This window comes from Xiphophorus hellerii, chromosome 3 (genome assembly GCF_003331165.1).
Source record: "Xiphophorus hellerii strain 12219 chromosome 3, Xiphophorus_hellerii-4.1, whole genome shotgun sequence".
Lineage (NCBI taxonomy): Eukaryota > Metazoa > Chordata > Actinopteri > Cyprinodontiformes > Poeciliidae > Xiphophorus > Xiphophorus hellerii.
This window is the reverse complement of record NC_045674.1, coordinates 6,151,955-6,179,669: the sequence shown is the minus strand read 5'-3', so window position 1 is coordinate 6,179,669 and position 27,715 is coordinate 6,151,955. Positions and strand designations below refer to the sequence as shown.

General features: G+C 37.2%; 1 protein-coding gene across 3 annotated transcripts; it reads right to left on the bottom strand.

The window, feature by feature from the left end:
* Window positions 1-44: 44 nt before the first annotated feature.
* On the bottom strand, window positions 45-27,185 carry vwde (von Willebrand factor D and EGF domains). 3 transcript variants are annotated; one of them, XM_032559418.1, is made up of 30 exons: window positions 26,892-27,185; window positions 25,166-25,356; window positions 23,946-24,177; window positions 22,137-22,366; window positions 21,811-21,900; window positions 21,387-21,534; window positions 19,972-20,186; window positions 19,472-19,545; window positions 19,091-19,370; window positions 17,846-18,042; window positions 16,134-16,831; window positions 14,110-14,246; window positions 13,830-13,982; window positions 13,517-13,621; window positions 13,052-13,166; window positions 11,279-11,535; window positions 10,022-10,241; window positions 8,846-8,983; window positions 8,570-8,767; window positions 7,128-7,535; window positions 5,861-5,956; window positions 5,637-5,732; window positions 5,450-5,545; window positions 4,615-4,710; window positions 4,441-4,536; window positions 3,064-3,159; window positions 2,231-2,326; window positions 1,453-1,548; window positions 473-570; window positions 45-315 (listed from the first exon to the last, which is right to left on the bottom strand). In XM_032559418.1, exons 1-30 carry the CDS (start codon window positions 26,968-26,970, stop codon window positions 301-303), a joined length of 5,046 nt encoding a protein of 1,681 aa, XP_032415309.1. In that variant the 5' UTR covers window positions 26,971-27,185; the 3' UTR covers window positions 45-300. The 3 variants fall into 3 exon arrangements, 2 of the variants coding, with proteins under 2 accessions (XP_032415309.1, XP_032415310.1); XM_032559419.1 differs by lacking the exons at window positions 45-315; window positions 473-570; window positions 1,453-1,548 and having other exon boundaries at window positions 3,060-3,159; XR_004338808.1 differs by lacking the exons at window positions 45-315; window positions 473-570; window positions 1,453-1,548; ... (2 more) ...; window positions 4,441-4,536; window positions 4,615-4,710 and having other exon boundaries at window positions 5,637-5,785.
* Window positions 27,186-27,715: the final 530 nt, after the last annotated feature.

The window sequence follows — 27,715 nt, the reverse complement described above, 5'->3', positions numbered from 1 at the left end:
TTAAAGAAAATGCTGGAAAAAAATATGTTTTATCATGGTTTTGTTTTTTAAAATACAAAAACTTGACTCTTGACATGTTCATCCACTGCTTACAGAGTCGTATATATTTAAAGTACTTTAAATGAATTCAACACATTTTACTTTTAGCCTTGAGGTAGTGAAATGCAGGGACAAAAACACAAGTGCAATAAATCATCTCCCTCAGCTGAAATGTGCACAAATGAGCACATTTTGTTCTCCATCATACATTCAAACACATCCGGTTGTTTTATGTTTTTTGCAGTAATTCTCTTCATCTTCTCATGCATGTGAAGCCTGTGAAGAAGAAGAAGTTTTCTTAAACTCTGTAAACCAGGTTTACACAGAACATTTATTACATATAAAAGGTACAAAATCCTCTCCTGTGTTTCTGCAAACTCCTCTAAGACCATAAAGTAGTTCAGTTTTTAAGAATCGTGACCTCACGTCTCACCTTTACGGCGCAGGTGAGGCCTTTGAAGCCTCTCCGGCAGTGGCAGTAGTCGGGCAGCACGCACCGCCCGCCGTTGAGGCACGGCCGCCTGCAGGAGGCTGAGCAGAAACACACCGTCAATAAAAATATTCCTGCAGAAGTGAGTCTGATGAAATTTATTCAAATTCACATATATAAAAAGTCTAACTGACAGTTAACAACTGAGGAAATAAATGTTCCAGTTAAAATTAATTTGATTTATTTATCTTCTCAAAATCATAAAAAAATTAAATGTTTGTTTAGAATGTTTGGACATTTTTAAAAACAATAGTGTGTGTGGAAGTATTCACAGCTTTTCCTGAATATTTCATTTAAAAAACCTAAAGAATAAAAAAGCAAACATAAGACATGGATGGAGAGGTGCCTGATTTTTATTAGATCACATTATTATATTATTGGTGAAACAATCTACAAGTGGAACCAGCACTTTTTCATTATTTTTTATTCAAATTTTCTTTATTTACAAACATGAAGAAAACGCGTTTCATCTGTTCACAAAGAGTGCTATAATCTTTTACAGTCCTCTTTTCAGCTCGTCTTTTTCATTGATTTTAAGGAATTATTGATTTAAAATAAAAGCAAACAAACTTTTCAGCAAGAAATAAAACCTTATTTTAAGTTTTTTTAAGATATATGCATTAGAAACTAGCAGAAAGAAGAATACCCATACATAAAACCTGGGTAGACAGGTGCCAGATGTGTTATTAAGGTATATTATTATATTATTAGTGAAACAAACTGCCAGTGGAACTTGCAATCCTTCATAAATTTTGAGAGTTTATTGACTTAAAATGCACCTTTATTTCCTGATGAAGATGTAACAACCCTGAGTCCTCTATTGTGTGTAAAATGTTGATGAAAACATGAATTTATTCCACTTGCAGTAAGTAAAATCTTTTTCCAGTATCGTCTGGGAGGGCCGGTGTGATTTATCGACTCACGTGTTTGACAGTGCAGCCCTTCCCAGCCGACAGGACAGTGACACGTGTTCGCTCCCACGCACTCGCCGCCATTTTTACACTTCTGTAAACAAACGGCTGCAACGGAAACAGACAGAGTCAAGTCTCTCAGAACTTATTTACACATTATAAACACAATGTTTGATATTAGGAATGCACAGATTGTAGGAGTAGAACGATGTGCATCAAAGTGTCATAACAGATTAGTTAAAACAAAACATTGAAACAAGATTTATAAACGATTTAATGAAAATAAGTAAATCTTCATGTGATGGGTCTCCACATCGCACAGATTTTACATTTTATGTTATTATGTCATACAAGATCATAAAATAGATGAATTTATACCTAAAACTGTACCTCAACAGAGCTTTTTAAACCTTATTTTAAAGTTCTGTTGTGTACTAATGAGAAGTTATCCTCTTAAACAAATGATTACATCTTCAAATTCTGACAATATGATTGTTACTTTTGATGTACAAATCTCAAAATAAGATTGAAATGATACTTTGGTTAGTTAGTTGTCTAATTAATATAATCAGCATTGATTATATTCATTACACACCAAAAGGTTTGGGAGATATAGACTCTTGTTTTCTGTCTTCTCTGCAGGGTAGAAGTAAAATAAACCCATCATTACATCTAGACTTTTTAAAGGATTCTTGTTCATTGTTTTCATAAATTATTGCAGAATAAACTCAAATATCTCTTGATTATTTTTTATTCCCTCTGTATAATCTGTGATTAGAAAAAAACTCACGCATGTTGCATCTTTTCCCGCTCCAGCCTGAAGAACAAGAGCACGTGTTCGGTCCGACACACTTTCCTCCGTTCATGCACGTCGGCTCACAGACACCTGGAACAAAAAACAGTTTTTAATGCTTAGAAAACCTTAAATTCTTCCTTACTTTACTCCTAAGAAGCTGCATAATCCCGTTATCATTTAAAATGTTGTTGACTAATAATTATTCAGTTGTTCAGAAAGTCTTTTCTTGGAACTTTATCTGATTTTTAAACCAATTTTCTGTCCAATATTTGGACCTGAGTTTAACATCATATTGTGCAGAAGGACAAAAGCAGAAAAATATTATCAAATTTCCTTAAAATACTGTGTTATTAAAGTTTCCTTAGTTCAGCTACTGTATGTGCAAAAGCAGCAGAAGTCCAAAGAAAAATTGTATCAGAATCAGTCTTATTTACAAAGTTTCTACACAAAAATAAGGAATTTGACTTAAAAATAAATATATAAGAAGGGAAATAAAAATAAAGGTTTTCTTTTTTTTTTTGCAAAAATGTGGTTTTAAAAAATAGGGACAAAATGTTAAAATAGTGAAAAACTGATTGTGCATCAGAGACAGCCTTTGTAGCGGCTCATTTTTGCAAATAATGCTCTGTTGCGCCAACATGAAGGTAAAACTATTTGTGTCCAGGATGTGTGGGGTCTGCAGAGAAGCTAGCAGCCCTTTTCCTGATGCTACGGCTGTACAGGTAGGTCAACCGTCCGTCTTCAAAAGATTGCAGAAAGTTTGATGACCTTTGCACTAAACTGGAGTGCCAATACAGGCTCAATAAAAAAACACACTGATTACTTACTTTTTTGGCATCTTTTTCCTGTGTAGCCCTCTGGGCAGGAGCAGACGTTGTTTCTGATACACTGACCCCCGTTTTTACAGGGCGGACTGCAAACAGCTAAAACAAAACAAAAACTAAAAAACTAACTTCTTCAACAATAAGATGATTTTTTTTATGCAACAACCATCTTAGAAGTAACAGAATTTGGTAGTAAACAAGTTACATTTACTCAATTACATTTACTTGAGTAACTTTTTTGACAAATTTACTTTTAGGAGTATTTTTACTACGCTGTACTTTTAATTTTTACTTGAGTAATTTTATTTGGAAGTATTTCTACTCTTACTTGTGTAAAATTTCATCCATCCATCCATCCATTTTCTGTTCACCCTTGTCCCTAATGGGGTCGGGAGGGTTGCTGGTGCCTATCTCCAGCTACGTTCCGGGCGAGAGGCGGGGTACACCCTGGACAGGTCGCCAGTCTGTCGCAGGGCAACACAGAGACATACAGGACAAACAACCATGCACACACACACTCACACCTAGGGAGAATTTAGAGAAACCAATTGACCTGACAGTCATGTTTTTGGACTGTGGGAGGAAGCCGGAGTACCCGGAGAGAACCCACGCATGCACAGGGAGAACATGCAAACTCCATGCAGAAAGACCCCGGCCGGGAATCGAACCCAGGACCTTCTTGCTGCAAGGCAACAGTGCTACCAACTGCGCCACTGTGCAGCCACGTTGTAAACGTGTAAAATTTCAGTGGATGAAAAACAAACATGTTTTAACCAAAAATTCACACACCTGAAGTTTTTTCATCGAATGAAACTGATTTGGATACATTTTATTTTGGCTGATTTTGTTATTTTTTTGTTACTTATATGAATTATTTTCATCTTCGTATTTAAAAAAACCTCCACTTAACTTTACATATTGGTCCGTCTCATTATGTACTTTTTAAATATTAAATGATTGATAATTTGATCAGATTATTAACCAAATACTTTTTTATTTTTACTTGGGTAATTTCTTCAAAGACTAGTTTTTACCTTTACTTGAGAAAAAATATGTTGAAGTAGGTCTACTCTTACTTCAGCACAATGTTTGGGTATTTTACAACCTCTGCAAATAAGCACACTGCAAAAACACAAACTCTTAATTATTTTTGTCTAGATTTTAGTGCAAATATTTTGGTACACTTGAAATAAGACAAAAGTTAACTTTTCAACAAGCTTGTTTTAAGTCAATGATTCCATAATATTGATGAAAAAGTTCTAGTTCTAACTGAAATAATCTGCCAGTGGAACTAGTACTTTTTCATGAATATTAAGGAATTATTGAGTTTTTGCAGTGCAAGGAGACATGTGACTTCCAAATGCTTTAACTAAATATTACCAATTTGGCACTGAGAGCCAAAGAAGCCAGTGGGACAGGCGCAGACATTTGGCCTCATACACGATCCTCCGTTCAGGCAGAAGGGGTTACACTGAGCTGCAGGGGAAACAGCTGTTAGCTTAGCATACACTCTGTCTCTGAGGTGAAGCCTGACTGTGGGGTTTCCTTCCCTACCTGAGCCGCATGTTGGTCCGTACCAGCCGTGTTTACATCTGCAGACGTCTGGAGAAACACACTCGCCTCCGTTTTCACAGTGCCTGCTACACACCACTGGGAGAAACAAATCAGCGCAGTTAGCCCTGATGAATGGAAACATTAGCATAGAGCTGATGAACTGCTGATGATCACGTTCTGTCAGGATGAACTGCAGACGTGTTGCTGACTGGAGCACAACTTGGAGATGTGTGAGAACTTCACTGCAAAAACACAAAATCTTACCAAGTATTTTTGGTCTGGTTTCTAGTGAAATGTGCCACTGATCTTAGTACACTTGAAATAAGACAAAACTAACTTAAAAGTAACTTTTCAGAAAGACATACGATCTTGTTTTAAGTCAGTAATTCCTAAATACTGATGAAGAAGTGCTAGTTCCACTGACAGATTATCTCACTTATAACAAAACATTTCCCTATCTTATTGTGAAATAATATGCCAGCGGAACTAGTACTGGGTTGCTAGGTAACGGGCGTGGCTGGGGTTGCTAGGTAGCAGCAAAGACATTCTCCCCATGTTATAATTTCCTAAAAAGTTGTAAGTATTCTGTATTTTTTAAAACTATACCAACACATAGCATGTTGTCAGTAAAAGAATGTAAACAGTTCAACCTGTACTTTTACTTTTACTAGAATATTTTTTCATACAAGTATCTGTACTTCTATTTAAGTAGAAAATGTGAGTACTTTTGGCACATCTGTAATAATGGAGTTGCACCAACAAAATGAACATAAAAAAGATGTAAAGTCAGCAGACTTGCTGGAAAAACTGGTTAAAAAGTTAAGGTGCGTCTCACTAATTTCGCATCTGGGCCCCACGTAGCCGTAGGCGCAGGTACAAAGGTTTCTGGCCAGACACGTGCCTCCATGTTGACACGGCGGCTCGCAGCTCGCTGCACAACAAACACAAAAACACCCAGCAGTAATTAGTGAGACGTGTGTCTCTCAGCAGGTTCGATTCAACTCAGGATCTGCTCAGATTACCTTCCTCACAGGACGGCCCACTGTAGCCCACAGGACATTCACACACGTCGGGTTTCACACACCTGCCCTGGTTCTGGCAGTCAGGCCGACACACGGCTGAGGGGCGGGGTGAACACACACAATCAGACGCTGAGATAAACGGGATGGATCTGGAGAGGTGCTGATGTGTTAATGATCTTGTTTTCCTGCGCAAATAAACAAAGTGAGAAAGCTCCGTCACTCACCTGTGTGACAGTTGTATCCGGTGTAACCTTCTCTGCAGGTGCAGGTGTTGGGCAGAGAGCACTCCATGTTCTGCCCACACGGATATCTGCAAACAGCTGAAACAGAAAATACATTTTAAACAAAAATAGTAAAATAAGGGAGAAAAATTCAGGTCCAGGTCTGTCGCCATAACAAATTAACCTGGACGATAAATTGTCCCAGAAGTTATGATGATAAACAATAATGGTTTTGAGACCATTTTCAAGTAATATGTTGATAATGACATAATCATGTAACATTATCAAAGATCAACAAACCAGTAAACAACAGAAACAACAAATCAAATTAATTATGAAGTATCTGTAAACAAAACAGTTTTCAAAAAAAGAGGGAAACCAAAACACCACGCCCCCCAACTCTACGTTTACACTCGCACATGAAAATGTTTACAAACAGATGCAAAATTACACAACCAGACATTTTTGAAAAGCAGAAGTGTAGCCTCCTGCACCACAAACAAGAATGCAGAAACTGTGTGTGTGTGGGTTTATCTGTGTACTGTGATTAGAAAGAAACTTACACTGTTACAGTTTATGTTTAATTTTATTTTTGTATTGTCTATATCTTGTATCTTGTCAAGAGACTGCAGATGCAAGTTAGCTTATGCTATAATCTGGTACATAAAGTTAAATGGTGACATTTATGTTTGAGCTGTACATGGTCCCTGTCTAAACAAAGATTAGTATTATTAAGTGGTTTCTGAATGGTAAGTCAATAACAAAAAACATTTTTTTTTTTTAACCAGCAGCCATTCTACAGGGCACGCAACGGCAAAACCACGTGACCAAACGACCTGAAGTTCAGCGCTCCGCTGGGGTTGCTAGGTATCGGCAGTGTTGTAAAATTTGACTTTATGAAACGGCTCATTTTCCAAACACCCAAAACATTAACTTATTGCCAGAAAACATTCAAATGTTTTTTTTAAGATCTTGGTTTTTTTTTTAAATTTTTAGAATCAGTTGGAAGTACAAAAACATATAAAACGTGAATTCTGCATAATAAGTAATATTTAAATTTAAAACTCTTCTTCATCTTGATTTTATTTGCAATTGGCAGGCAATTATTGGTGGGCATTAAATTGTACATATTAATAACCTACATCCGCCGATCACAGTTTACAACAGCCGTTTGTCCGAAACTAAAATGGCGGAGTTGCGCTGTTCTAAATGTAGTAGTTTGACGTCATAAATCAGCGTCATACTGAAGAATTAAAGTACTCATCATCACCTTTACATACGAGTCCATCCCCGGTGTAGCCGAGCGGGCAGCGTCCACACCTGAGGGATCCTGAGCGCGTCGGTTCACAGGTAACACCGGGGAAGCAGGGAGAATCGGAGCAGGTCACATGACCAGTATCCGAGGACAGCGCCACTGTGCTATGCTGCCCCCTGTGGACGGAGGGAGAAAATATTCGAGCTGCTGTTTTGTTCTGAGGAGAACCAGTGGGCTGTTTGTCCTTGAAGGAAGCTCTCCTAGCGTCTGGTCTCCACTTCCTGTCTGGTGGTTGGTTGTTTGAGGCAGGAGAAGAAGAAGAAGACGAGAAGGAGGAAGAGGAAGAGGAGGAGTGGGTCCTTTCATCGGTGGAATTAGACACAGGAGTCCCAACATATGCTCCACTGGTGAGTGTTTCCTGACCTGAAAGACACTTAAAGTTAGAGAAAGTGACTTTAAAGTCGTCAAAAACATCGCCTTGATTTTATACATTACAGTGAAATAAAACTCAGATGTTTGGTTTTATTTACTTTTTGTTATTTCTTGTTTGGAATTAAGAGAGAAGGATTTGTTTTAAAAAACAGAAATCAGGATGAACATTAAAAATATTTGTGGAATAATTGTGAGGAAATAAAGCTATGTTTTTCAATCTTTAAGTAAAAAATATAAAAATCATTAACACAACAACAAGCTTTTTTAGGATTTCTTTTTTGAGTTGGTCTAGAGATTTAACTGGAATTTCATGATATGTTAAATATCCTTTATCTATTTCTGTACTTGTGTTTTTATCCTTTTTCAACTTGTGTATGGAAAAGTAAAAAAAAATGACCAAAAAATAAATAAATATTAAATATTACATTTAAATATATCTTTTTTGAACTAGTGTGTTTTTTTCTGAACAATGTACTTGGTGTGTATAATTCTAATGCCAAAATAAAGGCTTTTACAAATCACAGTCTTTCTTTAATGTCATTTTAAAACATATTTTTAAATCAGAAACCTAATATTCCCATTACCAGGATGCAATCTGAGACTTTAATTACTATTAAACGTCTTTGGTTAAAGTGGTATTTTGGTCCAGATGTTTCTAATTTTGAATCTTTAGTTCATAAAACCTGTTATGACTTATCTTAACTCAAGTTTGACATGAATTTCAACTTTCTTTCATTCTTTAAAACCAGACAGCCACCAAGGAGATAACGCTAAAGATTAATTTGCTGAAGGATCATGGACCTCCCTGGTCCAAAATCCCATCTTTTCTGAATTTCTTTTCCCTCCTGTGAATAAAAAGATAAGATAGAATAAAATAACTGGGCTGAAATGTAAAAAAAAAATCAGCCAATACTTTCAAAAGCCATCAGAAGGCAGAACAACATTTGATCCAAAGCATGTTAAAACATTCAGAGAAAATTCAAAGTTTATTTCACCATATTGGATCAAACTGCTTAAAATCTCACCCATTTTTGTGCACATTTGTCCGTTTCCTTGGAAACCAGGAGGACAGGGTCCACAGGCGAACCCGGCTGAAACATGGATGCTCTCGAAGCACAGAACCCCCGTGTAACACGGCGCCCTGCTGCACGGCGAAGGACCCGACGGTTTGGCTCTCTGAGAAACCTGCGGCGCTCTCACTGGAGAACCTGCGATGTTTTCCTCTGTTAGGGCACAAAGTTCAGAACAATAAGCTAAAAACTGGTCATGTTTAGCAAGGGAAACATTAACATTGTGCGTACCTTGACACATTTTCCCATCACCTGTGAATCCTGGTGGGCAGGATCCACAGATGAAGGAGCCCAGAGTGTTGCTGCAGCTCACTGCAGGGAAGCACGGCTGGGACAGACACTCGTCTACATCTTCCCTGCATGTTCGTCCTGACAACGAATGATTACAGAGACGTTACAGAGACTAATAACGTTCAAAACCACCAAGCATACATGCACCCTATTCACTTATCAATATCCTAAAACCAAATCCTCTTTAACTAGTAAACACTTTCTTTAAATTATTTTTATTTCAAGTAGTTCAATGTGTTTCACATTTGTTTAGATAAATAAGTGTCTAACTGATGTAAAATAAGAATATGTTTTATTGTAAATTAAAATAAAAGTCAACCTGGGTCTAAAAATGCTAAAGTTTTGTATGAAACCTGGACAGTAAACTGACCTATTCTTTGGTGATCTATTAGGAAGAGATGTTTGTATATTCTAAGTGTGTTGTTTTCATGTTTTAAATGTTTTTTATTATTAAAAAATTAACAAGTTTACTGTGAAAAATGCAAATGTTTGATTTTTTAAAATATGTCAACCATTTTACATGTATTTAATAATATTTTAATATTTTTTAATACTATACAAACAAATATGAATAGAGAAAGCACTTCTTCCTTTTATCACTACTTAATTTGAGTTAGGGATGAAACAATTAATAGTGAGGAATCAATTATTGAAATAATCATCAACTAATTTAGTAATTGAGTATTCACTGACTCAAAAAAAGGCCATTAGCTTAAAGAACAACACACTTAGAGCTGTAAAAATATTAACACTTTGCATACAAGATAAAAAAACCAAAACATTTTAGCCTGGTGATCTTGGGGGCCCCCTGGTGGCATGAAGACCCTAACCAACAGCTTAACCAGCATATGCTTTGGGCCGGCTCTGTTTGCTACAAATGATGAAGCGTTCACTAAAGGAATGCTATGTTACTGCATTTTAGGCAATAAAATGTTAATTTTCTTCTTGATAATATGAATTGATTTGTTTATTTGCACAAATTTGACGTATTTCTAATATTGCATACAAAGGCTTAAATGAAAAATCTGCAGAATCTGATCATTATTTTTTTATCTGTTTAATTGATTAATTGTTAGAATAATTGATAACTAAAATAACAAGCCCAGCTCCTCCTACCCGTCATTCCACGAGGGCAGATGCAGGAAAAGGAGTTGGGTCGGTCCACGCAGCGGCCCAGCCTGCAGGGGTTCGGCTTGCAGTCGTCTACGTCCACCTCACACCGCCGACCCGTGAACCCATCAGGACAGACGCAGACGTATTCGCCGCTTCCGGCGGGGGAGTTCACGTTGGTGATGCAGGACGCTGCTTTGAGACAATCGCAGGAATGCACAGAAACCTGAGGGCAAAATGAAATATATTTTCTTTGCATGTCTGCTAGTGGATTAGATATTTTCATCCATCTGTGACAAACTTGGTCCTACAAATGCAAGAAGAGAAGAAAAACTATTTAAAAAAAATCCTTTTACCCATGAGTTTCAATTAATACAGAGAAAGATTGGTTATGTCTGACAAAATCATACATTTATTTTATTTATTTAACAATAAATAAACAATTTCACCACTTATGTTCAGATAATCTTTTTTTTTCTTCCTATGAAAAGCAGTGTAGTGTTCAATTATAATTTTTTTAAAAATTTATATTTGGCGAGGAATATAGATACAGAAAAATAACTGACATAAATTATAGCACATCTATATTTAAAAATATATAGATGTGCTACATCTATATTTTAATATGATTTTATAGAAATTATTAAATAAGACTGCAAACTGTAGAATTTTAAAGCTAAATTTAGTTGTACATTTATTTTAAATAATACAGATTTTCTCATTTGACTTTGAAATTTTGTAAATTTTAACATATCTGGATCTAAATTAATTTTTTTTTTTTTTAAACTTTTTGGCTTTTTTGCCACAACTTTTCACAATTAATTATCACTGTTAAGAGTCTGATATGTAGGCTCTGCCAAAAATATATACATATATTTTTATGTGCAGTTAAAAAAAAAATTGCAAATCCTTATTTTCTCTGGTTTTGATTTGTTATTTTAATTTTTTTTGGGTGGGCTTTCTGTATCTCCTTAAAATAATATAAAATTAAATTATGTACTGTTAACACCCTCTAGTGGTAGGAAGTTGAAACAATTCTTAGGGAATATTTGTTTCATTTAGGACTAATTTAGTAATACTGGATTATTATTTATTATGTTCCAGCTTTTCTTCAAGAGCTGAAACATATTTTTCAAACTTTAAACGTTAGATTAGTTTGAAACTCTTCACAGCTGATTTTGATAATTATTTTTTACAACTGTCTAAATTACAACTGTCTAAATAATAAAATAGTTTGTCGATCTGCCTGCAGGACGATCTCACCTGGAGAGAGGTGAGCGTCTCCGCAGTGCAGGCATCAGTGACAGTAAACTGGAACGTGTGGGTGTCTGTGGGTTCAGAGGTCGCCGTCCACATCAGCAGTCCAGCTGAAGTGAGCGAAGCCCCTTTTGGACCCGATACCAGGCTGAAAAGAACCGTGGAGCCTTCAGGGTCCCGAGCCTGCAGCTGGTAGGTGAAACTTTCCTCCTGGAAGGAGCGGAGAGGAATCTGTGGCGGCTGGAACAACGGGGGCTTGTTTTCTGGATGAAAAACAAGAAACAGCTCAAATATATAGGGTGACTTTTAAAAGAATCATAATTGTGAGGCAGTCAAGTTAAAAAATATAAGATAATATCTCATAAATAGATGAGATCTAAGTCCTAAGTGTGAGATACAAGTTTATTTATTTTATTTCATCAGAGTGGTGGAAATGTCTTCCATAAACTCTGCCATCTGCAGATTATTCAGTAACTCCTGTGAGATTTTGTCATGTTTCTAAGCCCTGGCTGACCTAGTTTGAGCTTCAGAGGTAAAAGTTAGCCAAAAAGTGTAACAATGAGATCTGCAGCCTTAACATCAGCGCCGAAGGACAGATGTGACTTCAATCAGCTCTGAGCTGCTGACAAATCACCCAAACTGCCTCCGGTGAGCAGCAACCGTCTGATGGAGGACACGGCTGAGCTGAGAGGTGTTCAGGTGTGATTAGAGACACGGTCCAATCGCTCTGAGAGGAAGACAAGGTAGGACTCTGGATTTTCATACACACTGTGTTTTATATGCGGTTTTCTGCTTGTCAAAATCCAGGCCAGACTTTTTTATAAAAAAGTTCCTTTACTTTTCCCCCTTTTCACTCCTCCCAATCCACTAGGGGGCTCTACAGTGTATTTACGTTAGTTCAAGTGACTTGAAGTAAAACCGGAAGTGACATGACGGCGGACCGGAAGTGTTTTAAATCGCCGTTAGATGAAATTGGTGAGCTAAATTAGCCTTGAAACTGCTTCTTACTTGCGTTTTTGAGTATTGCACAACGCATTGAGTTAATGTTGAATGTGGCAAGCTTTAGGGAAATATGTTTGTTTCGTTCTTAATATCGGCTTTGGAAAATTAGCTTTAAGCTAATGGAAGTGCTAGCGGTTCCATGGGTTATTTTGTCCATTAGCAGCTAATTAGTTCAATGTTAGTTATTGTTTATTGGACAGTGGGGGTTAATGTTAATGTTTTATTACTCTGTAAAGTGTTCATGCTGTAAACTACATGCCTTATAACATATTAGTTAAATCAAGCATAATATGTGTTAATATGCTGCTTATATGGTTTACATTAAATGTCTAAATCTGTGTTTTAAGTTTGTGTCTATTTGAATATTATACAAACTAATCAATGCAATTTTTTTTTTTACTTTGCTTATAGTTTGCACCAGGATAAAGAATGACAAAAAGAACAAGGACTAACTTATATCTGTTGTAACACAGGTAACATTATTTTTGCACGTTTTTTTGTACATGATTAATCTTTAATCATGTGCTAATTGTACATGATTAATCTTTAATCATGTACAAAGCATATTTAACCTAAAACAATAACACTCAAATTGTAAAACCATCCGCAAATTTACAAGATACAAATTCTTTTAAACATTATTTAAGGTCCCGTCTATCTAAGAACGTTCTCTGCTTTCATGCATCATTATGCATGAAAACTATTCTCCATTCTTAAAGTCTATTTACACTGATTCAAACAGGTGTAAGTTATTAAACGTCAGTTTCTTGCACATACTCTCAGCTTTGGACCATGTGTTTTTGGAGAGGTCTGGACGGCAAGTGAAGCAAGGATTGCTGGGATTGGACTCCCCTTCATTGTAGCACAAATCCCCAATGATGCAGGTCTTGTCCTGGTGAATAATCATATAAATTATCATCATCAAAACATAATTTGTTGAGGATGCCACAGAAACATTGAAGTGCATCGCATTTTTAGTATGTCTGGATTACAAAATCTGGTTTCAAACAGCTATTTTTTGAAGGACAATTTTGTTAAGAGACTTGATTAGTTTAGTTTCTCAGTTTAATCTTAAGTACAAAATAAACTCAGCGAAAATAATATTTGATTGTCTCCAACTTTCTGCTCCAGCTCCGTTACGCTACATCCTTAAAAACCCTCCATCACCGACCGAAACAGACCCGAGGAGATTAAAGCTGCAGCTGCGTCACGGTTAAAGGATTAGGAAGAAAGATGTCTCACCCTGAGGGTGCACATGATTTCTGTGTCGAGGCTGCAGATCTGACAGCCTCCGTCATACAGAGTCAGGATCTTGGTGTTGCTGTAGCTGTAGTCGTCGTTTGAAACCTGCCATCAGCAGAAGTTTGATTACTGCGGCCCAAACACACACAGCGTCATGGAAAAGTTGTAGTCACCATGTCAGAGCTGTATTTACAACATCCAGATACAGTAACAGTGCATGTGTTGCTTGTTTAATGGTAAAACACATAAACTGATGATTTTACTGAAGATTTACCAATTTATTTTTGAACAGAGTGCTTCAGTTGTGACTAACTTTGATCTGCCAGCGCGTAACGGCTTGGTTTGTCACCGTGTCTGCAGGACCCTGGTTGTCCTCCAAGGGGAGCCGGCACTCAAGACCTGTTTCATTCAGAAAAGCGGCCTGAACAAACCAAGGAGCAACCGTGACCAACTCCCCGTCTTCAATCTTGATAAGAGATTAAAACAGAGAAGCAGGAAAATAAGAAGGGACATAAAAAAGGACAATAAAATCCAAAGTTTAATAGTTTAACTAATGTAATAAATGGAAAACAAGAACAGACAAGGCGAAGTACCTTTTCTTTAACAAACTCACACTTGAGCTGGCTGGAGTCCCTGAAATAGTGACCATAGACCTGGATGGTGGAGCAGTCTTCCTGACGGACGTTGCACAGACCTTCCTTCCTCAACTTGGTGATCTCTGGAATCTGGTCTTTACAAAATTAGCATATGGTCAGTTAAGGCTAAAAAACTGGTTAAGAGCAGAGTATCCACTGCTTTAACTGTTACTGTATCCTCGGAAATTTACATTCATAAAAACATTTCTGGTTTCATAGATGTTAAAGGGAATCTATTATTCAAAATTCACATCTTGCATGTTCTTGTCCTTCCGTTAAGATCTCAACTGCTTGTTCCTGTCACTTTTGTGAATGAGTACCTGATTAATTGTTGTGCTTTCTCCTTGCAGTTGATTGGTTGGAAGGGGTTTATAAGGATCAAGCCCCGCCCACCAGGCGAGTGAGGGAGCTTGGATGAGCACCTGCTCGCTCCTGTGTTAAGTAGATGTCATTTTCTGTTCTTAAACCACCTATCTGTTAAATTGTCTGGTCTGGGAATCGTAATCTGGGTTTTACGGTTTTTGGTTGTAGGGTGAGAGATCCTGACACAAGGTGAGGGGAGCAGACCGAATGCGACGGCCAACTGCTGGCTGGTGTGTGACTTCTCCCACTCTTTTGTTTATGTTCTCTCGACTCCCAGGACCTCTGTGTACAGATTTGGGTTTAATAAAACCTCTCCACTATATGTAAATTGGTCTGGACTCCATAAGTTGTGTGTCCTGTGTGGACCCCTTCTAAAAACAGTCCAAGCTAAAGAAGAAAAAAAAAAAGCTACCCACCTATTTATTGGCAACAAGTTAAAATAGGGCTGGACATATGTTAGAAAGACGTACCTCTGTATCGATAATTATTGATAATTTTTATGTTTAAAATATCTGAAAATATCTGTTGATGTGACCTTTCCTGTTTTATCAATTTTCTCTCAAGGTCAGTTTCTTTCACTCTGTGCCATTTTTATTTTTAAGCAGCTGAGGCGTTATGGTGAAACATGCTGCTACTAGGTTGTTGCTAGGCAACCAAAGAGTGAGTGAGTTAGTTGATTCCACCAACCTTGCCTAGCTGGCCATGAGAGTCTTTCCTCTGCCTACATCTCCCAGAATGCTGTGTGGTTCTGGATAGATGTTGAGTAAAATTACTGAATATTCTAACTAATTAATATTGATCACGTGTCAATCACCATATAGGTTTTTATTGATTTATTGCCAGAGACATACTGGAAAATGAGCCTTTTCAAAAACCTCCTGATTGTTTAATCACATTTGACAGGCAATGCGCCGTTACTTAGCAACCCGAGCGAAACCCACACTGTAAAACACAAAAACTTACCAAGTATTTTGGTCTAGTTTCTAGTGCAAATATATTAACACACTTAAAATAAGACAAATTAACTTAAAAGTAACCTCTCAGCAAGATGTAGAAGCTTGCTTTAAGTAAATAATTCATTAATACTGAACAAAAAGTACTTGTTCTATAAATTAAGTTATATCCTGGTAAAAATGTCTGCTAATGGAACTAGCACTTTTTTAAAATCAATATTAATACATCATTTACTTAAAATAAGCTTATACACCTTACAAAAAGTTACTTATAAGTTAGTTTTGTCTTATTTCAAGTTTGCTAACATATTTGCACTCGGAACTAGACCAAAAACACTTGGTAAGATTTTGTGTTTTTCAGTGCAGTCCGTCACCTAGCAACCCAACCGGAGATCCAGCAAGTTTGGTCAGCTGGGGGGGGTAACTTGCGAAGATGTACGGTTGTATAATTGTGCATCTGTTTGCAGCCCTTTTCAAGTAAGACTAAGAGGCTCTAAAACAGCTCATTCTGAAAAGAGCCCACAATAAAATCTCTTTCTCTAGGAATGATTTTGTGCAAAATTCATAGACCTCTCCTAACCTGTTCAAGGAAGCCTAATAGTTCACCTTTAAAATCTGAGTTTTTTGGTATAATCTCTTGGGTTTTGTATCTGTTGCGTGTTTTACCCATCAGCTCGCTGCAGTCATGTGAACCGAACCCAGGGAAGCAGACGCAGCCCGACTCGGAGCACTGGCCGTTCCCATTGCACAGGTCCGGACACCTCAGGATGGACGCTGCGTCCCGGTGCTCCTCCCATCTCCTCCGCTCTTCCACCAGCTTTCGCTCGCACTCGTTCTCCAGCAGCGGCAAGGTGGCGTTCAGCCACGACGGCTCGTCTTTCAGCTGCAGGTCGGCGACGCACATGGCCACCGCTCGGCTGATTGTTGAACCTGCTAACAGGAGCCGGCAGCCGACGGCGACACTCGAGTTTCCCACTGTGCGCTCACACTGAGCCTGAGCCTGCTGCTGAGTTAGACCAGCAGGAGTCGGCCATCTTGGGAGTCCGTCTGGCTGAACTGAGAACTCATAATCCTCTGGGAAGAAGTATGAGAGGCTGTCCGGATGTGGGGAACTTTCACTGCGACCAGAAGTGAGCGCTGGTTTTTTATTTTCTTTCTGTAGCTCCACTGAACTGATATATTTAGCTGTGACATCCAGAACGGGGATAAAACTCCGAAAATTAAAAAGTCTGTGATTGGAGCAGCTGGATTCAGATCTGAGAGATGGCTTCAGGTGATCTGCTTGACAGTTGCAGTATGTGTGGATGTTTGTTGTGTTCACGTCGGCTGGCATGGAGTCAAACAAGCTGCTGCCTGCAGGGAGTCTGAAAGAAACACAGAAGAAGTCAAAGAGTTTAATCCAGATACTACGGGAACAGAAATTATTTTTCTGCTTGATTCAAGAAAATATTACAACTTTCAAGACAAGAAGCTGTTTTTTTCTAAACATCTCAAGCTGTAAAAATCAGAAGATGTATACTAACCTACTTTACTGTGGATAAATAGCTTTCTCTAATTTGAATTTTCATGTTTTTCTTGTTTATAGTTGCAGAAAACTCATTTTAGTTTTGCAAGAATTGAGTTTGCAAATTAGCATTTGGCCAGAAAACCTACTTTTACATCTATTATTTTCAAATAATAAATGTGCTGCCCTTGATTAAATACATTTGAATTGAATTGAATTGAAAAACAAAACATGTTTCATCAGCAGACTTACAACCAGTCCCTCCAGAATTTTGAATTATTTTTCCTCAACTAAAACCCTTCCAAAGATACAAAAAAACAAGTGGACAGATTGGATATTAATTAACATTTTAATTATTTGAAGAATTTAAATTGCTGGATTTTTGTTACTTGTCATATATAACAGAAAAGTAGAACATATTTCACCAAATATGGACTTTTTGATATTTTTGAGCTGCATTTTGGAACATTTTCAGTCCAAAATCTTTAAAATAATTTTAAAATAGTCCTCCATGTTGTGGAAACAGAATCTGAGGCTAAAGTCAGTATCATAGGCTAGCTGCAGCAGACGGCCATATTTGATTCCAATGCTTCTTCTTCACAATGCTCACTTTGTCAGCGTTGTGTTTTCACCAGATATCCAAAGTGCTTTGATGACTGCAAGTGATTTAAAGGTGGTGCAGGGCAGTGGATGGTTCTTCAGTGATATTTACCTTCAGAAAAGCTGAAATAGCCATTTAAAATCTCACACATACAGAATGAAGGAGAACTTACTCACCTAATGAAAACTATGTGCTCCTGAGCGCAGTTTAGCTTAATCTGTGGATCAGTTAACAGAAATTATGATTCTTAAAACACAGCTGAAACCCACCGACCTCCACTCAGATATGAAATCCTGCAACTGCTCCAGCACAGCGCCCCCTGCTGAGTGGAAGTCATTGTCTGGCCATCCATCGTACGTCCCACACAGACCCAACGTGTGATTCTGGTCTGAACTGGGAGCCCTCAGAGTCAGACTCATTCCCCAATTTGAGACATCTGCACGAACAAATGCTCCAGAGGAAAACGTGATCTGCGAAGAGTGTCAGAGGATAAGTTTTTATTCAAAACCTGCAGATATTAAAGGTGACCTGTTATCTTGAACAGGCTAAAAGTATTTTCATTACATTTTTTGCACAAAATCATTCTTAGATAATTCTGTTTTAATCTGCTCAATTGAGCTCCTTTCAGAATAAGCTGTTTTAGGGCGTATTGTCACTTTAAATCCAAATAAGCTGCTGCTGGCCACGCACCCAACTCAATGTTTACACTCATATGTGCAATTATACAACTGTACATCTTTGAAAAGCAGACGTAGAGCCTAATGCACAATCAAAAAGAATGCAACAAGTGGTTTCTCGCTGATAAGTCAACAACAAAACATTTGCCATTGTACAGCGGTATCGTGGTAAAACGAGCTAGCCAAATGTTCTGTAGCTTTGTTTGGGTTGCTAGGTAACAAGGTGCTACTTGACTGGGGATGCTAGGTAACAGTCCAGTCCCTGTTGAATATGACTTGGCAATCGGGTTATTCTCCAGGCCACAAAAAACACTGACATATTGCCAAAAAAAAGCTGGGTGTTTTTTTTTTGTTGTTTTTTTAAAATACTTGGACTTTCTTTTTCTTTGCAACCAGGAGACCAAAATGGAAGGACAAAAACTTACAAAATGTGATTTTTTCATAACAGGTCCCCTTTAAATACCTAATACTGAAGGCTTAAAACATTCTTCACTTTTACACACAAGTCCTGGCACTCAGCTTGGGTTGCTAGGTAACAGACTGGGCTTCCATGGGGTTGCTAGGTTACAGTGCCTGCTGATTTGTGATGTTACATTTGGAGGGTTTTTGAAATGACTCATTTTCCAGGCACCAAAAAACATGAACTTATTTTTTAAAAAGTGGTTAGATGTTTTTTTAAGAACTGGTGTTGTTTTGCGAAGCTGTAGAAACCCAGATGAAAGTACAAAAACTTGCAAAATGTGAATATTGCACAATAGGCTCCCTTCTAAACATGTTAGAAATTATACAGATGCAGATTTCCAGTATTATTCATGATGAAATGCGGCTGCTGTTGACTCACAGTGACTTTGCGTCCTTGGTAGGACTCACTGATCTGAAAGCCGTTCTTTACTTGTTTAGCGTTTCTGCTCTTCACAGACAGACGGGGCTTCGTCTCGCCCATCTCGCCGTCACACATGTCGAACGCGATAACGTTGCCGGCGTCCCACGCCGCAAATCCACACACGCAGGAGGCGGCGTGGACCAGGCTGCCACATTCCCACTGACGGACATGGACCTCAAAGGGCCAAAGGTCACTCTTGTAGAAAACAAAGGTGCCTATTTGATAATTCTCGTAGTATCTGGGAAAACAAGATTTGTTTTCAGCATACTCTGAACTAACAATACAAACAATACTATTAAATCATTATAATTATTACAATAGATGATTAAAATTAAGTACCTGCCGTCAAACGTGATCATGTGGGGGTCTGTGAAGGAGTAGCAATAAGCCGGGGGAACATCAGTAATGGTTATCTGGGAATGAAGAGTTATTTTTATTCCTTCCTTTAAAGGTTATTTGTTTAATTATTTAATTTGACCTTTATTTTTATGGTTTATCTCACTGAAATTCAAGGTCTAATTTGAATTGGGTTGCTAGGTAACCGGCTAAATGCTAAAAAACTAACTTATATTTAAGAAAATGACTAAATGTTTTTTTTTAAGTCACTCTTCTAATTTGAATTAGTTCTTGAATTTCAAATATAATTCAAATGAGATCTGATTAAACTTGTTAAACAAACAAGTAAATTTACAAACACTGCAACAGAAATTTGACTCAATTGGATAAACTGATGAATATAACGATTAAGATAAGATAATAATAAATAAGTAATAATAATCTGCCTTTTAAATAAGAAATGCAAACCAAATGAAAACTAATTCAAATTGCGATGTGCTTACCTGAACAGGTTCTGGTGAGTATCCGCTCCAGAGAAAGTTCTGCATGACGACGGGTTTCACAGAGATGTTACTGGTCCGTTCACCGTCTTTGATGAAGTCCGTGTTGGGACTGAAGTGGACCAGAACCTGGCTACAGACCCCGCCACTGCAGCGACCCCGAGATAAATCCACTTTACAAGAAGACAGAGACAAATCTGCACCCAACAAATCCTCATCTGTGGAAAAAGGATGCAATGTTGGTTTAAAAAGATTTAAAAGGCTTAAAACTGTGCAGTTTGTTTAAGAAAGATCAAATTCTGCAACTGTAATTGTGTTAGGGTGAACATTGAAAGAAATCAGATTTTCCTAAACTGTGAAAATGTGCACAAACGTTTTACTTCTTCAACTAAAAAAGCAGATGTTAAAGAATTAAAATGCATTTGCACCTCTGGTACGGAGGCACAAAAGGTTAGAGAATACAGTGAATGGTTCTTTTTTTATAGTAGCGCGAAAAAGAATCGTTAGCATCAGCTAATTTATTTAGTGAGTTTAAAACAATCTCATGCTAAGAACTGAAGTCTTTTTCAAATTCACTGCACTTATTTAAGTTGATCAAATTGTCCACAAATATTTAATTGATATTTTTCCTGGGGAATAAATATAACATGAAGCAGAGCTCATTTTATCTTATCCACTCTTCAAAATGGAAAAGAGAGTAGCACATATTGTGCTATACAAGGTGAGGGCTCGTCTTTGTAAGTCAGAAAATGGCATGTACCAAAAATAAATAAATCAATTTACATAAAAATTGTGGTTCTAATTCATTACAATTCAGAATCGATATAAAATGTCCCAAAATTGATTTTGAAAAATAAAACAAATCCACTGAACCTTCATAAATTCATAAATCTGTTGCTTTACCTTACTGCACATGTGTAAAAGTGATATATTTCACCAGCTTCTTGCGAATAATTGTGGAAATTCACGCAAAAATCAACCAACCCCTGCACTTTTTTGCGCTAATAATTGGGAGTTTATTGCACATTTTTCTCAAAATATTTTAGAAACTTTCTTACTTGAACTAAACAGATGCCTCTTTCTTAATTGATGTCAGATTATAGTCCATTATCTATAGAGCGAGTAATAAAAAATCACATTTACCTTCATAAATAAGCACAAATATCGCAAATATTTCCAAATAATACCACAAACACTTTGATTTTTACTGCAAAAAATCACAAAATCCTGGAGGGACTGAAAAGTTGTCCAATATTTAATTTTAAGGATTCATTGATACTTTAACAGTTTGTGAACAGGTTTTATCAATACATTCTGGCACAACCGGCCCTTTAACACCATTCAGGATCTTGACTTGGCCCAAAACGAAAATGAGTTTGACACCCTGACCTATAACCATGAGTTTTTTTTGTCTTTACCTTCACTGCTTGTGCTGAGATGCAGAGATAAAACACACTTTTCTGCAGACGAGAAAGAACCGTCCGGACATGGAACCGGAATCGAGCTCTCAACCAGAAGCCGATGCCGCCTCCCGTTCTCAGACACTCGGCTAACTTCTGGTTTTAACTGCACAAAGGAGTTTTTAAAGAAAGAGTAGAGGTTCTTCACTGATCAGCATAAAAATACCAACAGGAGTTTTTAAAATAATGTTACATATCATCACCTTTGTAAAATAACGGTGTAAGTTATTTTTTTTTGCCAAAAGTGATTTTAGCAAAAATTGACTTGGGCCATTATTTTAGAAAGATGACTAAATGAGGTTAATAAATTATGTAGATAAAATATACCATGCATTCAGATTCATCATTTTATATATGAACATACGTAATAAGAGACATATACCTTTATTCCTGCAAAAAACTCCTGACTTTCCACGGGAGTGCTTTGAATATCTGGTGATTCCAACAAGAAACTGGAGCTGGAGCAGTAAATCTAACAAACAGGCAGATACACAGTCATTTTAGTAAAATGTATTTTCTTAAGCATCTTAATCATATTAGCACCATTCGTGTTTTTTTGGCGCTGATTAGCTGGACACCCAACAAGAGAAGATAAGGAAGATAAATTCACCAGTAGTGCCAAAATAGGTTCCACTTACTAAGGAATATTTGGTGAACTATTTCAGCCATAGGTGATGAAGATGGAGGAAAAGCAGCCCAGAGTCTCACCCTGTCCCCCAGTCGGAGGTTGAATCCGTCCAGCTCAATGAGGGCGGAGGTGTGGATGGTGGTCTCCTTCCTGAGCTCCTCCTTCCTGCCCTCAGGTGAGAGGCGCAACCAGGCCACCACAAACCCCACAGAGCTGCTGGAGCTGCTGTCAAAGCTGCACCTCAGGTACACGGTGTGACCTTTCACCTCTGAGACAATCACAGGCACAGAGGGAGCGGGAGGTGGCTCAGCTGGGAACAGAGAGAAACAAGAAAATTACAGGGAGTAACAGTACAAACTGTACAGTTAATGAGTACAGTACAGTAATCAGTAACTGTACAGTTGGATCCAACTATGTATCCATCTATGTATAGTTGGATACATAGTTGGATCCATTAGTATCCAACTAATGAATGGATACTATTAGTATCCATTCATTAGTTGGATGGATACTATTAGTATCCATTCATTAGTTATTCAACTATGTATTCATAGTTGAATAAATAGTATCCAACTATGGATACATTAGTTGTACTTTGGATCCAACTATGTATCATATTTGTATCCAAGTACCCAAAGTCGGATCCAACTGTAATTTTTTTCAGTGTTTGATAATGCACATCTAAAAACTTGGATACATGTCTCAGACTTTGGAGATATGTTGCCATAATTTTACTGTACAAATACAGTAAAATTCTGGCAACCACAGGTGCCCATATTTTATCGTAAATTAGAAATGTTTTTTTTTACAGTGTAGTTTTTAGAGCACATATATTAGTTCATTTGAAATAAGACAAAACTACAATACATGGAGTATTCAGGAAGATATAGAAGCCTGTGCAAATGATTTATTAATATTTATACCCTCTACCTCATTCGAGGGGCTTTATTGAAGCATCACTTCCTGCTCTTTAAATTTCTAAGGACAAATATGTAAAAATATAATTTTCCACATTGAGATCTATGAACAACGGACAGAATTTAAGTGTTTCCGCTGTGATGAGAGAACTGACATAACTAGAAGTTAAACGTTTGTTTACATTTAACAAACATGTTTATAAAAATGTTCCTTAAACCAAATATGAAGCTCTGCAGACTTAAGCTCTTTCAGATTTTAATAGTGAGACGTAAAAGTCGCCTTTGTAAGATCTACAACACTGTAAAACATTGGAAGGTGGTTTAACTTGAAAATGAAAGTCCACCCGCTGCCTTGAAAATGCAACTCACCTGGTTAAAGAGCAAACATTTCTCTGTTATTTTACTCACAAAATCAGGTTTAAATAACTATTTATTTTACTTTAGAATAATTTAAAATCTTGCTTCAAATTGCATAGATTTTATTAAACATCACAATGAAATCAGCTCAGAAACATTTAGTGTGAACAAAACATTAAAATAAACATTTGCCTTAAAACAAATCAATGTAACGCACTTAAATCTCAGTGTACAAAAACATGCCGCAAAGCATTTTGGGAAATAGTTCCCACTCCTGTCTTTTTCTTTTTCATTTTTTTTAACCTAAAAACTCTAGTTTACTCAACTGTAACATAAAGTTAACAACTTATTGCTGTGAGTTTATCTCTCACAAACTCTCACATTTAGGTTCAGAATCTAAAACTCACTAAATTTATTTGACTTAAATAGTAAAAGATAGTAGAAACAACTAAATGCGGCTTAAATGTTTTACAGTGAACCAGGCTTCCTCTCATTCAGAAACTGACAGAGATTCAAATTTTGACAATTTCTACAACCTTAAATAAGCAAATAATATATAAAACAACTTTAAAAAAAAGAGAGAAAACACAGAATCTACTTCCTGTATGTCTTTACCTTGTGCACAGTAGCCCATGCATCCCGGTGTGGGCTGCAGCAGGTACACATAGAAATCTCCACAGCTCCGGACGGTGACCGGGACGCGGAACATGCAGCAGTCTTTGCTTCCGCTCTGAAAGATCTTCCAGGCAGCGCAGGCTGTCAGCTGCTTGACCTCCAGCGACCCCGGGAGTGTCTCACCGTCTCCCAGAGACAACCACACCGGAGCCTGGGTCCCACAGTGGTTCACCTGGATCACACAGGTGTGAAGAAATACATCTTTACAATGCAGCTACAGAGCGTACATTTTAAGCAACATGCTAGCTTGCTGGTTATAAATCAACTTACTAATGGGTTCATTTCCTGTGTATAAAAACAATAGCAGCAATATTTAATATTTTTTATAATTTTTCAAGAGTAAGTTTCACACTTCTGTGGGTAATGTACATTGAAAACTATTTAAATGCAGGTTGAAAAGCTACATTTAATGTATATTTAACAAAATTGAACAAATTGTCTTATGTATGTTTAACAAAACTCAAGGAACATGAAGAGACTCCCACTTGATTAAAGGGAAACTATTATACAAAATTCACATTTCTAACATTTTTGTGCTCCCATTTGGGTTTCTAGCCGTCAGTCATAATGAGTGGCAGCCTTCAGTATAACCCAGGATTTGCAGCAAAGACTTTTTACAAAGTACAAAGACTAACGTTCATAATTATACTTTATAATTATTATTAGAGAGATATCAAATATCGCATTATGGAGAAGGTAACCGTTAGTAACCATGGAGACAGTGCTGCACCGTCAAGTAGCTTAGCATGTATGGAAAAAACTGGTTAGCGTCTCGTCTTTGGTATGTTTTTAATGCTGCTCCGGTTAAAGGGAAATACTGTTTATGACATAGTGACATAAATCGTGGTGTGAAATCAGGTGAAGTCTGTAATTTGATGAACACCTCGTGGGGGAGGAAGTATGGGTCGGTTTCTATTTCCAACTTCTGTAAATCCCGTCGTCTGTGAGCTCCTTCCAGGTGAGTTACGTTCACAGATAAATGACCTCGACTCCAACAAGTAGAAGCCATGAATAAACTGGCAAACACAACTTTGGAAAACAATTTCAGTCGCTCTGTTCAATACTCCGGTCTCTCACTTCCAACATCCAAGTGTCAACACACACAATATAATTCCTTCCTAAACATCGCCCCCCCCCAAAAAAACCCAAAAAACATTTACCTCCACACACTGTGTGGGCATTCTGGCACGCTTGTCAAAAATCTGAAACTGGTACCAGCCTGGAGTGAGTGAGTGGTCGCAGATGATGTCCTGCGGTTCTGACTGCTGCAGGCTGCTGGAGCTGAAGGTGGTGCTGCGGTGGGGGTTCTGGAGAACCATGTGGCCGCCAGGCAAACACTCCGGTGGGAGCACTGCAACGACAGCCAGAGACTCCCTGTAAACACTGGAGATCTACGACTGCCAGAACATATGATAAAGTATTTATGGAAAGATTCTGACAGCCCAAATATTGAGCTGTAAAGTTACATATGGGGAAATTTTAATGCACTGAGAAATAAAACATTACAGACAAAATATGATATTGTCTTCTCTAATGGGGCTTAACTACAATAGCTATGTGTGAATATTCCTAGCTCATATAAAAAGAGGAACATTTGCAGGTAAAAGTTGTTTTGTGACTGATCCTCCAAACAATACAGCTGAAATTAACTTGCTTCTTTGCAAAAAGAAAAAAAAACTTAGACAAAATAAATGATTTTGTAAGACTGACGTAAATGGGTCATGTTAAACCAACTTAATAACTTAATAAGTTAAGTTGGTTTAACTTAACTGAATTCTATACACAATTGAATAAATAAACAAAACAGAAACAACAAATAAATGTTAATTACTGGAAATTAAACAAAATAATTCACAATGTGCAAGAATAAACTGCTCTCACCTAGTTATTTTCATTCACATTATGAAGTTAAGATAACAACTTATTTTACTTTAGAATCATTTTAATTCTTGTTTCAAATTGCATCAACAAAATTTCTGATCTGATAGTGAATTTTGTTAAACATCACAATAAATTCAGTTCAGGAACATTTAGTGTGAACAGGACATTAAAATAAACATTTGTCTTAATAAAACACAAGAGTCAGATCAATGTAACAGGATACAGAAACATGCCGCTAAGCATTCTGGGAAATATTTCCCACTCCTGCCTTTTTCTTCTTTCAAATTATTAAGTGCTAACCTAAAAACTCCAGTTTATTTAACTTTAATAAAAAGTTAACACAACTTACTGCTGTAAGTTTATCTTTCACATACTCACACATTTAGGTTCAAAATCTAAAACTCGCTGAATTTATTTGACTTAAAGAGCAGAAGAAAGTAAACACAAAAAGCAGGTCCAATGTTTTACATTGAACCAGCAACAGGAAGTCTGAGAGACTACTTCCTGAAGGCTTTCTGACAGTGAAGGAGGACCAAAATAATTGGCTTCATCATAGATTGACGATGGGAGGGATTAAGGTGTAATGAAATGCTAAATAAATACATATTATTTAAATATAAGTATAGATTTTAAATCAGCTGCTAAGTTTAGTACTCTGTTAAATATGGAGGCATTCAGAAAACTACACTTTAAACACTAAAATAAGACAAAGCAGCTCACAAGTAACTTTTCAGTAAGATATAAGTTTGTTTAGAATCAGTAATTACTAATTGGCAAATTATTTGACTTATGACATGGAAAAATGTTTTGTTATAAGTCAAATAATCTGCCGAAAGAACTAGCAATTTTCCCCACCAATATTAAGGCATTATTGACTCAAAACAAGTTCCTTGGTTTTGCTGAAAAGTTATTTGTAAGCTAGTGTTGTCTTATTTGCACTGTAAACTAAACAGAAAATCACTTGATAAGATTTTGTGTTTTTACAGAGAAGAAGTGAGAACCTACCTGTTGGAGCCTGCATTGCGTTTGGTAGTGAAAATACGGCGTAGAGAAAAAGTCTGATGAGAAAACGCAGCTTCGTCATTCTGTCACCGCGTGACTTTACCACCGATCAGCGCGAGCTCCGTGTTTGGATCTATAAAGTCACGAACTGCGCCGTGTTTTCTCCCCCACGATGTTTGTCTCCTGCGTCTGTTTCAGTTGGTTTGAATCGATTTAGTCCTGGAGAGCAGAAGCTGTCCGATAATTCGAGCAGGAGGACTGCGCGTTAGGAGGAGCGTTGGTCCGCTCCCTGGAACAGATAAACAGTTGGCACAACACACACACACACACACGCACACCCCCACACACACATTCTCACATTTTCTCACACGTATTTGTAAAACCTTTTATTTAAAACCTGTAAAATTAAGATTGTTTCCCATTTTTTCTGTCATTTAGACCTAAATTTGCATCTGCACTCAAAAAAGTGATTTTGGAGAGTGGTAAATATGATCTACACAAATCATATAAAATTTAATTAGTTTTTTCAGTCAGCCAAGGAATTATAAAATAATGGATAAATTATACACATGCTACCCATTTGTTCACATTGAACACCATTACATAGGAAAATACAGTAAAATATACCCCGAATCTTAAGTACGGTGCTCCAAAGTTGCGCATGCGTCAGATCGCGTTTTTGAACGGACTGGGAACTCTGCATCGTTTCTGCCATCGAACCGGGAGCTGAAGGTAAGCTATTTACATAGGGGTGCTGTGAATAATAGCGCGAAGGCAAATTGTAATATTTGAAATGATGAGATGTTACACTTCACTTATATTCGATG